Source organism: Puma concolor, chromosome E4, assembly GCF_028749965.1.
Source record: "Puma concolor isolate L17-30 chromosome E4, mPumCon1.1.hap2, whole genome shotgun sequence".
Classification (NCBI taxonomy): domain Eukaryota; kingdom Metazoa; phylum Chordata; class Mammalia; order Carnivora; family Felidae; genus Puma; species Puma concolor.
This window is the reverse complement of record NC_141683.1, coordinates 46,482,939-46,497,373: the sequence shown is the minus strand read 5'-3', so window position 1 is coordinate 46,497,373 and position 14,435 is coordinate 46,482,939. Positions and strand designations below refer to the sequence as shown.

General features: G+C 42.9%; 1 protein-coding gene across 1 annotated transcript in view; it reads left to right on the top strand.

The window, feature by feature from the left end:
- Positions 1–771, top strand: part of EDEM3 (ER degradation enhancing alpha-mannosidase like protein 3) — a 79,938-nt gene extending 79,167 nt beyond the window's left edge. Inside the window, exon 20 of the mRNA XM_086693827.1 lies at positions 481–771. Coding sequence (XP_086549953.1) covers positions 481–485 — 5 coding nt within the window. The 3' untranslated portion in view covers positions 486–771. The remainder of the gene's footprint in view (positions 1–480) is intronic.
- The last annotated feature ends 13,664 nt before the right edge of the window (positions 772–14,435 follow it).

Sequence of the window (14,435 nt, the reverse complement as noted above, 5' to 3'; positions counted from 1 at the left end):
GATGTATTGCTTTTATATTTTGGAAAAGAAGAATGTTTCTAAAAACAAGAACAAAACCAAAACTGCCTTGCTCTCCTTTCCCCCAAATTCTGGGAAAGATTTGGGGCACAGGGGGTGGTATATAAAACGATTCCTCCACTAACAGCTTTTCAAAACCTTCTAGTTCTAGAAACCCTGCCCTAGCAATGAAGTGGAAAACAGTGCGGGGGTTGTGAGAAGGTAGAGAAACTGCAAAATTTTGTGTCATGGGGACTCTTTCCAACAGACGATGAAATTATTCTGCAGGTCTGAATTAGAAACCTCTCTCCTACTCTCCACCTCTCTCTCTCCTTCTCTCCCTCTCTCCCTCTCCTGAGATACAAACACTGGATCATTTTTTATTCTCTGTAATATGTTCCCAAGACATTCGCTTTGCAACCCTCCTTGCAAATATCAGAGAACTGACCTGCTTATCAAATGTTTTCCTTTTCTTGACTGCAGAGTGAGAACCCACCCGTTATGCTAAGTGGGGCGACGGCTTCCCGGCACAAGCACTGTAAAGAAAAAGAAACTCAGCACTGTACGAGTTTGAAGGCCTATTCCAATAGTGCACACTGCCTGCCTCTCCTTTCAAATCTGAGCCCTAGTTTCTATCACTTTGCAGTAGTCTGGGAAGTGATACAGAGCGCCAGATGGACATGAGGATGTGTGATGTGCCCATCGATTCTGAGAAAGGTAGGCAGCCTATTTTCAAATACACACACACACACACACACACACACACACACACAGGATAAGCTTGAGGGCCAAACTGCTTTGCAGCCTGGGATGATCACTCAGCCAGAGGGTGACTCCTGGAGGTGGAGCTCCAGGGCAATTTCACAAGGTAAATCAGCCAGCCATGAGACCGATTTTCCCAGTTCAGTTTAGCAAGGTGCTCTCAGTGCTCTAGGGAAAGTAGGGGAGTCAGGGAGGCAGTTAACATGCCACCTTATTTTATTTTTTTTATTTATTTATTTTTTTAATTTTTTTTTCAACGTTTTTTATTTATTTTTGGGACAGAGAGAGACAGAGCACGAACAGGGGAGGGGCAGAGAGAGAGGGAGACACAGAATCGGAAACAGGCTCCAGGCTCCGAGCCATCAGCCCAGAGCCTGACACGGGGCTCGAACTCACGAACCGCGAGATCGTGACCTGGCTGAAGTCGGACGCTTAACCGACTGCGCCACCCAGGCGCCCCCATACCACCTTATTTTAGATAGAAATAGAGTAGCTTCAAAATAGTCTATTTAACATATTTGGTTCCACAATTAATTTGCTTATGAAAAAGTTTCCTCTATTTTAAAGAAGGTTTAGAAATCATTGCTAGTGTTTAGACCTTGAGGTCTAAAGGAAACAGAGATATAGATTTGAAATTCACTTTGGAGCAGCAGAATTGCATGGAATGAGGTTAAATGTAGATTCCATGTTGCAGAAGCCAGGTCCATGTGATTTCAAAACCAACCAAGCACAAAACAAGGCTGGAACACTCTGATAAACATTAAGGAGGGAAACCCAAGACTCTTACTCCAATATGAGGAAGATTAATGAGGGGGAGGAAACAGTGCCAATTTTACTCACCATTGTTATTTTCGTGCCTGGTACAGTGCCTGAAAAATATCGGTGTTGAAAATATTTGATAGAGGAAGAAAAAGAAAGATGGAGGCAAGCATATCATGTGGGCAGGGCCAAGGTCCCTTTACAAAATAGTTTTAAGACTTTTCTAAAAAATAAACATGCACAAACACACATGAACACACACACACACACACACACACACACACACACACACAAAGAACCTCTTATTTTTTCACCAGAGGGCACAATGAAGAAAGATCCAGAATAATAGCAAACATTTACTTCCTCTAGACAAAAAAGCCCAACAACATATCTGTGACACATCCCATTTTAAACAGCATTGGTTCTTTGAACCTTCTAGGAAAAATTGGTGGTGAAGTGAACCTCTAAGAGTTGAATGAGCTCGCCTGCTATCTAGAGCTGTCAATGGAGAAATTACATTTTTAACAGCAAGTGCCAAAAATGATTTGGGCTTAGCAGTAATTGATTCTAAGCCATTCGATCTGGAGGTAGAGAAGTAAAAGCTCTACACTTGGTCCCTGACCATCATCTGAAATCACCAGTGCATAGGAGGGCACTCTCCTTTCTGTTCACAACAGCAGGAATGGCTGAGTAGGTGGAATGCAGGCATTTTTTTTTTTTTTGCAAGGACCAAAAAGAAGTCATAAGTCAGCACATATTTTAAGCAAAGGACATAAAACATTGCTCTATTTGGCATCCTCTTTGACAAAAAAAGAAAACTGTGTATATTTTCAAGAAACCATGCTTAACTGACTGTAACTCTGAGGCAGTAGAAGATGCTGGTTCATTATAAAGACCAGTTACTGAGCTATTTTGAGGATAAGCAACAAAATCCAAAACTGGGTCTCAATTCACAGAATGAAAGGTTGAGGCAAGCTCAACATAGGGACAAGACCCGGTCTTATTTGCATTCGTGAGAGAATCCCGCACGAGTTGACAGAGAGGCTGTGAAGGCTCCATGGGCCTGGAATCGGGCAGAGTGGCTCTGCAAATTTCAGGTTGGCCCTCACCAGGAGGGGAATAAGCACAGCATTGAGGCAATGTGTTTAGTAAACTGGTAGGGCAATAGTTTGAAGGGAATAAACTATGTTCGCAGTGCTTTCCAGTGGGTTTAAATTGATAAGTTGCACTGGACCCTACCAGTCAGAGCAAACCACAAACATGCCTTCAGGGAAAAAAACCTTTATTAGATTATTACAAATTTTTGAGGTTTTAAAATAAATTAAACTAGATGAGAAGACATGACCAAAATCTAATCCGAGAGAAGTGGTCTGCAAAACTGAAGATATTTGTGCTGAGGTAGAGACGCTGAAAAAAGAGAGGTGTCAGTCTGGATTTGAGCTCCCGTGGTCACACTCAGCCAGTTCATGCCTGGTTGATTATGTCCCCAAATCTTACCTCATTCATGGTTGTATCTGCCAAACCCTGGGCCTTCCACAAAGATGTGAGTCTTTTGGATGCAGCAGTAAGTTTATATAAGATTTGAAGCCAATAAATTCTAAAGTTGACCCCTTCCAGATTCTATTAATACATGGTCTCGGCAGCTTAGCCAAAGTTTGTGTTCTTGCTAGTTCCCCGGCCTTGACAAGCCAGGAACATGTGGGTATGGCTTGCATCCACCCAAACATGGAACAGATATAACTCCTCGTTCACTATTTATGAGTCCCTAGTCTGTGCCAGGCACTTTGTCGGTCCTGGGGGACAACGATGAGTAAAGTAAAGTCCCAACCTCCTTGAAGCCCCCCTTCTAGTTTTAGTCAACAATTCACTGATGGAGATTAGAGAAGAGCAGTGCATTTCTTGAGGGACCAGGCATAGTTTTCAAACACCCAGAGATCAGGTTTTTAAAAAGTCACTAGGAAGATTAGACCTTCTCTTTCCGCATCTTTTCTTCACCATTCAATCCACTAGTTCAGTTGTGGATGCAAGCCGCAGCACAGCTATAACAAGGGTAAAGAGGAAGGGCGCATTATTTACCTGACCCCAAATCTTCATCTTAAGAGCCATAAGTAGAGAATTTACTATTTATTTTTTGAGGGGGGAGAGATAGAGAGCGAAAGCAAGAGCGAGAGAGAGAATCCCAAGCAGGCTCCATGGTGTCAGCGCAGAGCCTGGTCCATCTCAGGAACCGTGAGATCGTGACCTGAGCTGAGAGTCAGATGCTCAACCGACTGAGCCACCTGGGCGCTCCAGAGATGAATTCATCATAATACAATGCTGACACCAACTGCAGTGATAAAATTTCCCCCAGAGAGTCCCCATTCTCAGATTCTCCTTATCCATAGATTTTCTGTGGAAGAAGGATTTAAGCTGTAGAAGTTGCAAATAAGCAAGGCATTTCCCAGAGAGAGTTCAGATTAGAATGGTGCTAAAGATGTGCCTTAAGAACACTGGGACTTCTCAATGGGCAGGGCATGAAAAGTCTGGATCAGAGCAGCAGTCTCCAGAGAACCAGGAGATAAAACAGCAAGAGGCTGTGTTTCAGAGAAAAGTTTCCAGCTAGAGTTAGTGTCTAACCATGTACGTGGCATCGAGAGGCTTTGGCTAGTAGTTCATTCACGACAAGAAAGAATAGTTTCAGTCAACAGTTGGAGGAAAAACCTGGATGCCATGGGTTGAGGGGGAAAATGGTGGTAAGGCAGCAAGGGCCCTTGAGAGTAGACTCCATGAAGGATAATTGCACTCACCTCCTAACTGGCTTCTTTGCCTCTACTCCCTTCTGCACACCACTTGCTCCTAAGGGAACACTCTCAGGCTTAAAATCCTTTGATAGCACCATTATCACCTGCACAAAAATGTCACAATTCTTTCTTTTTTTTTTTAAGTTTATTTATTTTTGAGAGAGAGAGAGCCCAAGTGAGCAGGGGAGGGGCAGAGAGAGAAGGAGAGAGAGAGAGAATCCCAAGCAGACCCTGCAGTGTCAGCACAGAGTGCAACCTGGGGCTCTATCCCACGAACTGTGAGATCATGACCTGAGCCAAGATCAAGAGTCCGATGCTTAACTGAGTGAGCCACCCAGGAGCCCCTAAATGTCACACTTAGCACAGACATCCCATCCTGCCCAAACCTGAGTTTCAGTTATTTGCTTAACTACCCCTCTTTGCCACTGGATTGGTTCCTAACAGATATCATCCCTTAAATGAAGGTACCATCTCTTGTTCGACATTTTACGTTACCCCAACTTCTACCCATTCCCATTTGTCACTCAACTCATGTAGTTGAATGAATGGAAAAATACGTGAGAGATGAATGGATGAATGAGTGAATGATACCAACACTGACTGTCTTTGTTACAATGGATTTCTGAATCTCGATATGGCGGTTGAAGATAATTTATAATTTTCCTTTGTGAAATGTCTTGTCAAGTCGAAAGAAAGAGTTTCTGTATAAATCCAACATCCTGTTGTTACCTAGTCATCACTGAAGTGTTTTATTTTTGTAGTTTCAGTTACCTTGATGCTTCCTCGTTATAATTAGACAAGTTCAATTGGCATGAAGATCTCTGATTGGAGTAGGATTGTCTCAGTGAGATGACAAGGGTGTCTGGAAACACTACCTGATAGCGGGGCACTTAGATACGACACGTGTCCAGTTCTGTCGAACCTCTGAGTCATGCTTGTGGGAGCAACCGAGTCACCAGGATGATAATCAACTTTGCTTTGTGATTCCCCTGTCGGCACATCTATTTTAGCTCTTCTGGCAGAGCTGGGGACTTGCTCTACTAATTCACTATGACGTTGCTTTCTAATTAGGTATCTTGACACAGCAGGCATTCTGGTCTTGAACATTTCCTTTGTTTCTTTAATGTGCCAGCAAGCTGTCTGACTTTGAGCTGCCTGATTTCAGATGTTACCTGCAGTGTAAAATCAGAACACAGATAAGGCACTCAGTCCAGTGTGTGGCACCGGGGTGGGGGTGGGGGGGGGTCTTCGAGAAATGTTTGTCACATTCTCCTGTCCGTCTGTGCCTTCTGACCTTCTGGTGTTTTAGTTAACCTCAAAGATAACGTATTAGCTTTGGAAGGCTTAAATTTTTCTGCATCCCCAAAGAGAGTCCAGTAATCCTATAAACAGATACTATGTGGATTTCTTTTTAGCCTCATTTCCTTTTAGCCTCACAGTAACCCTAGGGGGTACGCATTTTTACTTCCTTTGTTTTCTAGAGGGAGAAGCCATAGCCAAGAAGTCAAGTTCTGAGGTTACAGAGTAGGTGAGGAAGGGCGGTGAACAAGAACACACGTGCGCCTCTTTCCAAAACTCTTGTGTTCAACCGCCACATATACTGCCCCCCACAAGACGCTCTGAGCGGCCGGCACTGCACTGGAGACTATGCAGGTCACAGATGGAGGAGACTCAGCCTTATCCTTAAATGGCATCCTTCCTGGCCAGAAAGAACTGTGACCCCAGGTGTTAAGTGCCAACACTCTCTGAGCCTGGGGAGATTCCAGTTCCAGAGCCCGGCCCTTCCTAACCCCTTGCTCTGGGCTGTGCCCTCAGAGCCCCATCTGGAATGTGGAGGAGGAACTTCCTGCTTGCCCTCCCTCTCCAGCTCCACCCCTAATATCACCCCGAGGGGAGACAACAGCAGGTGCTGCTGCCCCCTCCATGTTCTGGGAGCCCATTGTCTAATTTTGCTCAGGCCTGGCCTGCTTCCCTTTCAGCCCCGGGCATGTGGGCAGAGTACAAGCTAATTGGCAGGGCTGCTCCAAATACTAAAGAACACGGAGCTGCCTGTTCACCAGCGGGAAGGCCGTGTTCCCAGCTTGTGCTCTGACATTTTCTGGGGCTTGGGCAAAGCCACCTGCCAACAAAGGTGTAACGGATAAAGGGCAAACAGGGAGAATCAGGTCCTGACGGCTCGGCAGAGATAATCCCCAGGGGAAGGGACGCAGCTGAAATCCAAGCTCAAGATGCTTTGTCCCCAAGGAGGAGGCACGACTTGGGGAGAGGGAAGGGGTCCAGCAGAGTCAAAGGTGAGCTCATCCACTCCAGGCCTAAGGGTTCCCATCCTCCAGGTTCCTGGGGGCACAACGGGGCTGAGGAGGAGGCTGCGGAAATTTCTGGGGCCCTGGTGACTGTCGGGTGCCTGTGCTTCAGCCGAAGGCCAAGTTCACTGACCTGCACAATGAAACCCCTCACAGACGGGAGCCCTGAGGGAGAAAAGAAGTTTTGCACAGTAGAGAAGGTGTGGACTTTGGAGCCAGACAGATCTATCTCAACTCTCAGCTCTGCGGCTGACTGGAAGTAACAGTACCATGACTCTACTGATAACACTTGCGACAACCCTTTAAGGGAAATCATCTTTTAATCTTTATTTTATAAGAACTAGAAACCCTTGCCCATGGAGACATCTTCAGAGAGTATCAGTGCCTGGCCTGGGACTTGATTCCACCTGACAGAAGTCCACACTCTTAACCACCAGGCCTCCCGTGCAAAGATGCTTTAAGTGGGAACGTGACATATGAGACAGACAGTACCTGTCCTCATAGAGAATGAGTTTCTTAGTTTCATCATCTCAAACGTGGGATTAATAATATGCATCTTTGAGTTTTTTGTGAAAATTAGAGCTGATACAAAAAGGCATGGGGGAGAGGTCCTTGAGGGTGGAGGTGGGGCTGGGGAGAGGCCCATCCCTCTCTGGGTGAAGGACTGCAGGGCCCAGGCTTGTTGCTGCTGTTCTTTTAAATTAAACATCTTTCAAGAAAAACACGCTGAATCAAAACGGAACAATTGTTGAGTCTGAATGATGAGGTCATGGTTTTGTTTTCATTTTTATATTTTCCAAATTCAAATCATATGTATTACATTTTCTCCGTATAATTGGAATACATGTTGATGCATTAATTATGCAAAATACAGAAACTGTAAGGAAGAAAAATCTTTACTTCCCATTGTTCAGAGATGACTAGTGTTGAAACATTTTTTCTTCTTTCTTTTTTTTCCAGTGTTTTATTATTTGCTTTTTTTTTTTAGGTTTCTTTATTTATTTTGAGAAAGAGAGGTTGAGAGTGCACATACATGAGAGCGGGGGAGGGGCAGACAGAGAGAATCCTAAGCAGGCTCTGTGCCATTAGCTCAGAGTCTGATGTGGGGTTCCATCTCATGAACCCGTGAGATTATAGCCTGAGTCTAAGTCAAGAGTTGGGTGCTTAACCGACTGAGTCACACAGGCGCCCCACTTATTTTTTTTACAGAAGTGGTATCATCTTGCACTTTCCTACTTTTTTTTTTTTTTTTTTTTAAATTTTTTTTTTCAACATTTATTTATTTTTTGGGACAGAGAGAGACAGAGCATGAACAGGGGAGGGGCAGAGAGAGAGGGAGACACAGAATCGGAAACAGGCTCCAGGCTCTGAGCCATCAGCCCAGAGCCCGACGCGGGGCTCGAACTCACGGACCGCGAGATCGTGACCTGGCTGAAGTCGGACGCTTAACCGACTGCGCCACCCAGGCGCCCCTACACTTTCCTACTTTTAAAATGTAATATATCATGAACATTTTACCATGGCATCAAATACCTCTTAATACATAAGAGAATAAATGGTTGCTTTTAAATTTTCTTTGCAAGGTGGTTCATTACTTCTGTAGCGGGAAAAAAAAAATCTACTTAAAAGAACTTCACTGTGTTAAAAATATATTTGTGCGTTGCTCTGGGAGTACCCTGCTTTGCCCAAAGGTATAGTGTGCTAGGTTTTATGTCTAGCTCAGGCCAAGTGGAGGGTGATAATCCTCCGGTATTAATCATGACGTATGGAATGGAAATAGGAATAGTTGGTTTTGTGAGGACTAAGTGAGATCAGGTATGTGATGTTCCTAGGAGACCATGGGCCATATCAAGTGCTCAGTAATGACCAAATTGTGTCAGTCAGCGACAGTGCACAGAGAACAAGATGGGTGTTGGCCGGGAATTGGAGGCCAGCCCTACCTGTGTTGTGCTGGGTCTAGCTCTTATGGGCTCTTACAAGCCAATTGCTAAATTCTCAAGGACTTTTGAGCCGGTTTGTTAAATAAAGGCTGTGAAGCCATCTGTAGATTGAAATAGGTTTTAATGGGAGAATTTACACCACAGAAATGGCAAAGCAGCAAACGCTACAAATCAGGGCTATTTCTTTGTTGATTTACTTATCTCTTTAGCCAGCACACCACTGGTAGGGACAATCCAGGGACAGGCTGTGCTATGCCCAGAGTGGTTGGAGGCCTGCAGAAAATGCTTCTGAGGGCCCGTGCAGTTGATTTCATACAAATGGTAAACATGAGCTGAAATCCTGGTCTGACTGCTGCTTTAACTGGCAGGAGGAACAGGGAAATGTACGCATTGGGGAGCCTAAAAGGGCAAACCAGAAGAGTTCTTGTTTATTCTCCCAGAACAGAAATAACTAGATGAACGGAGGAGGCAGCAGGAGATAGGGGGACTTGTCAACCAGAATGACAAGGACTGGTTAGTGTGAGTGAATGGGAAGTTCAGAGTTAGAGAGAAGGCTGTGGGAAGGGGTTGAGGAATGAAGGCACACAGAAAAGATTAAAAAAAAACAATCAAAAGGAATAGTATAGAAGGGAAAACTTAACATCACAAAAATGTTATTTTCCTCAATAGTAACATGTATAATTAACAGAATTCTAATTAGAATCTAGGTAGAGTTTTTACTTATTGGATACATAATCTTAAAATTCATGTGGAAGATTAACTGTCCAAGAATAGCCATAAAATTATGAGGAAAGGATAGTAGGGAGGACTTCTTTACCAGAAAATAAGTATTTGCTAAGGCCACTGTAATACAAACAGTACATTGTAGCATGGGAATTTTTAAAAATCTATAAAATTCCTGGAACAGCCTAATGAGCCCAGAAATAGATCTCAATAAACATAGCAAGGTACTATACCAAATGAAAAGGTAATATTTGAATCCAGTAGGGAAGGATTGATAAATGTAATAAATGGTGCTGGCACCATGTGCAATCCATCTAGAAAAAAGTAAAGTTGGATCCCTATCTCACACCATATTCAAAAAAGGAAGTTTTGGGGCACGTGGGTGGCTCAGTTGGTTAAGCCTCTGACTCTTGACCTCGGCTCGGGTCACGATCTCGTGGTTTTGTGGGTTCCAGTCCCACATCGGGTTCTGCACTGAACAGTGCAGAGCCTGCTTAAAATCCTGCCTCTCTCCCTTGAGCGCGTGTGCAGGCACATGCATATGTGCATACGTGTGCTTGTGGGCGCACGTACGTGTGCGTGTGCGTGTCCGTGCTCTCTCTCAAAATAAACTTTTAAAAAAGGAAGTTTTGATTGTACAAAGCTCTAAAGTAATAAAAAGTTTAAATAGAAATTTCAGCATGCATATTAAAAACCTGCCTGTTGGGGAGAGTATTTTTATTAAGATAGAAAAACCAGAAGCCATATACCCCTATATATGAACTATTGACACTGATAAGATAAATTCATATATTGGGATCCACAAAATGGAGGGGCCCCCAGTGGCCCAGCCCACATCACAGATTTAAATCTAAGTCAGCCTGGACTTCTGGGAGACACCCGTCAAGGAAATCTAACACACTAATCACAATTCTCCAACTTTATGTGGCTTACTTTACCCTAGAAAATAGGACCCACTAGCCTTTGCAGGACATCTCCTAGCTTCCAGCTAAGCATGCTGTTTCCAAATTTCTTTTCTGATGCTGTCTAAAACTTGCTCCTGCCCAAAATTCCTCAGGAAGAGCGCTCCACTTCTTGTGAGGCACTGTACTTGCTTAATCCATGGATTGTTTTCCCTTGAATAAAGCACATCAAACTCGTTGCTAAATTGTTTTTGTTTTGTCATTTGATGGCACAAATTTTTAAAACTTTTGCTTGCATGGTAAAAAATACCATAAACAAAATCAAAAACAAATTATACATTTAAAGGAAAGTATTTGCAAGAAAAATTATAGATACAGAATCTATAGTTAATACCTATGATATCAAAGAGCTCTTCAAATTAAGAGTCAAAAGCCAGTTTAGTAGGAAAGTGGGGAAGAGATACAAATCCGCAGTGTTTGGAAAAGCGATTCCAAATATCCATAAATGCATGAAACACTGGAGCCTAGTGTAGCAACTGGAGTGGTTAATCTTTTCTAGAGACAGACTAGCTTGTGGTGTGGCCTTGACCAAGTTATTGAACTTTCCTGTGCCTCTGTTAGTTATATCATCTTATAAATGGGGATACTCAGAATACCTGTCACACAGGGTCGTTATAAGGATTAAGAGCTACTCTATGTAAAATGTTCCATACAGTGCATGGCAGATAGTAAGCCCAGGGCAGAGTAAAGTATTATGTAAGCACTGACTATTGTTATGAGTTGGGGGAATGCAAATTCGAATAACAGAGCAACAGCACTCCTTACCCATCAGGCTGGCAAACATTAAAACCGTGACTATATTACTGGTGGGAATTCATTGGAATTCATCAGAAGAGAGTTTTCTACTAGTGGAAATGTAGAATGTCATGATCATTCTTAGAGCACCTTCTGAGAGTATCTCTAAACATTTTAAGTTCATCTACTTGTTGACTTGGCAATTAAACTCTTGGGAGTCTATCCTGTAGAAATAAAGCCACTAGTACAAGGATATTCACTGCAGCCTTGTTTGTATTGGAAAACAAAGCGAAACAAAATGAGAACCTATCGAAAGGGGAAGGATTGAGTAAAATCATGGCATATTCCCAACCTTGTAATATTATGCAATCTTTAAATAGAATGACTTTGAGCTTTGCCAATTGACTTGGAGAGATTTTCACAATATGTTTTTAAGTGATAAAAGCAAACTTTACAGAAAGTATGGGGGAAAGTGTTTTTGTATAGCAAATATTGGCACCCTTATATATATGTACACGTGTTTGTGTATTGTTATATAAACATGAGAATGTTAGAAAGACCATACAAAGGGTTATTGAGTGTCTGCCTTTATTGCATATTCTGGTCATGAAATATATACATGTAAGTATATATGCTATATATATATATATATATATATATATATATATATATAAGCTCAAAGAAGTATGAGGAAGAGGATTGAAAGGATCTGAAATCCCACCATCTGGAGATAATCACTACCATTAATGTTTTAGAGATCATCTTTCATACATTTCTTTGCACATATTCACAACTTCCTGTAGATGAGGTGTGTGATATCGTGATAGAAGAAATGTATATTTGGTTTATGACCAGGTTTATTGGCACAAGAGCTTCTAAAAGTCTTGGTGTTTCCAGAGTGGCAGGGGTGAGAGGGACAACTTCTGTTATGTATAATAAGCTTCTGTCAACCCTACCTGAGTTTATGCTAATGAGGTGACCTAAGGTACACCCCTACATGGTTTCAGGTCAGGGCTAGTTGCCAGAGGAACTAAGCAGTGATTACAGGTTTGGAACTTTCAACCCTCCCCCCCCGCCCCAACCCTGGGGAGGGGAGAGAGGCTAGAATTGAGTTAATTAACCAATTACCAATGATTTAATTAATCATGCCTAAGTAATGAAACCTCTATAAAAATCCTAAACGATGTGGTTCAGAAAGTTTCTGGATTAGTGAATGCATCCATGTGCCAGGAGTGCGGTATACCCCCAAACCCCACGGAAACAGAAGAAGCTCCTGTACTCAGGGCCCTTCCAGATCCTGTCCCATGTACTCCTTCATCTGGTTGTTTATTTGTATCCTTTATAGTATCCTTTATAATAAACTGATAATACTAAGCAAGGTGTTTCCCTGAGTTCTGTGAGCCACTAATAGCAAATTATCAAGCCTGAGGAAGAAGAGGTCATGGGAACCCCCTATCCGTAGCCAACTTGGACTGGAGTGTGGGTGACCCGGGACCCACCACTTGTGATTGGTGTCTGAAGTTGGGGCAGTCTTGTGGAACTTAACCAGTGGGGTCTGCACTAATTGGGTAGTGTCAGAATGGAGTTTAACTGTAGGATACCAATTAGAATTGGTAGAATTGGAGAATTGCTTGGTGTGGAAACCCCACACATTTAGAAGTGTTATGTGTAGAAACAGATCTTACTAGGGTGAATGCTGTTTTTATCATGTATTCCTTTGTGAGGGGATCCCAACAAAATCACACTGAGTCTTATGGTGAGACCCAGAAGAGACCCAGACGACAAGTCAGGAGATGCTGAAAAGTGATGGCTCTCATCCCCTAATTAACTCCATGCGTGGGAGTTACTTCACTTCTCTGGGCTCCAGTTCCTCCCATAAAATGGCGCTATTTAGTAGATGGTCTCTGAGGTTCCTTTTTGTTTTGGAATTCAGCACTCCTATACTGTTGGCCGTGAGAAAGTCAGCCTGGCGTACAGGAGGCTTCAGAATCAGACAGCCCTAAAGTTCAACACCAAGGTGATATTACTGGTACACTAATAATGAAGTGCTTCACTTGAAAAATGGGGAAATAATCATCACGTTGCAGAATTGTAAAGATTGGAAAATAAACATAAATCAGTAAACACAGCAGCATTCTTTCTCAGATTTAATGCCACTTAAGAGACAAATTATTTTTTAACAAACAAATTAAAATAATGGATGCTATATCATGCCTAAAAGGCTACTTTGTCATTTTTAAGGTGAAACAGTTTAAAATAGGCTATGAGCTTCAATGAAGGGAAATGAAGAAATGATGAAACACAATGCCTTTGCAGTTTCTTCAGAGAGCTCATTTCAGAACAGTTTACTGATGAAAACTTTTGGAGGGGTTTGTCCAGGTCTACCCAGACAGGTGCTGCTATAATAAAGCCTTCCTGGGTTTCAGCAAAATGAAGAGAGGTTTGTTAAGTTTAAACAGAGCAAAGAACCATTTTAGTCAGGATGAAAAATGAGTTTATTTGGGAATAGCAGAGGAATTGCAATTTGGGACGAGAAAGCTATGGTGACCCGCAGGCCAGTCCAACGAGATAAAGGGAAGGTCAGCTTTTTATTAGGTTTTAGGGGGAAACTGGGGAGGGTTGTTTTGAACAAAAGAAACAAGAGTTAGGTTGTGGTGATTTCCTATTAGCTGTAAATGGTGGTTAGTGCTTGTTGTTGCCGGGGGCATTTTCCTTCCTTTTCTTTCTTTCTTTTAACATTTATTCATCTTTGAGAGACAGAGAGAGACAGAGCATGAGCTGGGAAGGGGCAGAGAGAGGGAGACACAGAATCCAAAGCAGGCTCCAGGCTCTGAACTGTCAGCACAGAGCCTGACATGGGGCTCGAACTCACGAACTGTGAGATCATGACCTGAGCCGAAGTCAGATGCTCAACCGACTGAGCCACACAAGCACCCCCCTTCTTTTTCTTAAAATCAGGAGAGGGGCACCTGGCTGGCTCAGTCGGAAGAGCATCGATCTTGGGGCCCTGAGTTCGAGACCCACTTGGGTGTACAGATTACCTAAAATAAATAAATAAACTTAGAAAAAAGCAAGAGATAAAATTCCTGTGTGAAAAATGTCCTCCCTCGTTGAAATAATTCTTACCTTTCTTCTGTGCGTGGTTCTGTAGGCACATGGGGGAGAGCTCCCCCTTCAGGGCTTTTGGGATCCATTTGAAATGAGGTTTCCTTTATTTTCACAGGTTACATTTTCCTCCCTGGTGCTAATGCTCATTTTCCACTAAACCAAAAGGGAAAAAAAAATAGTCGTAATTGAGATTTCATCAACCAGGACATTTTAGACATGCAGAACCCGGAATTTTGCTCTTATACCGTAAATCGAACAAAATGCAGAAAAACCATCATTTCCCACTCATGCTACCAATCACTGTGTACCTACAGGGCCTCCTTGTGCCCTGCGAGGAGGGCTATGGCATTTCATAACCATTATAAC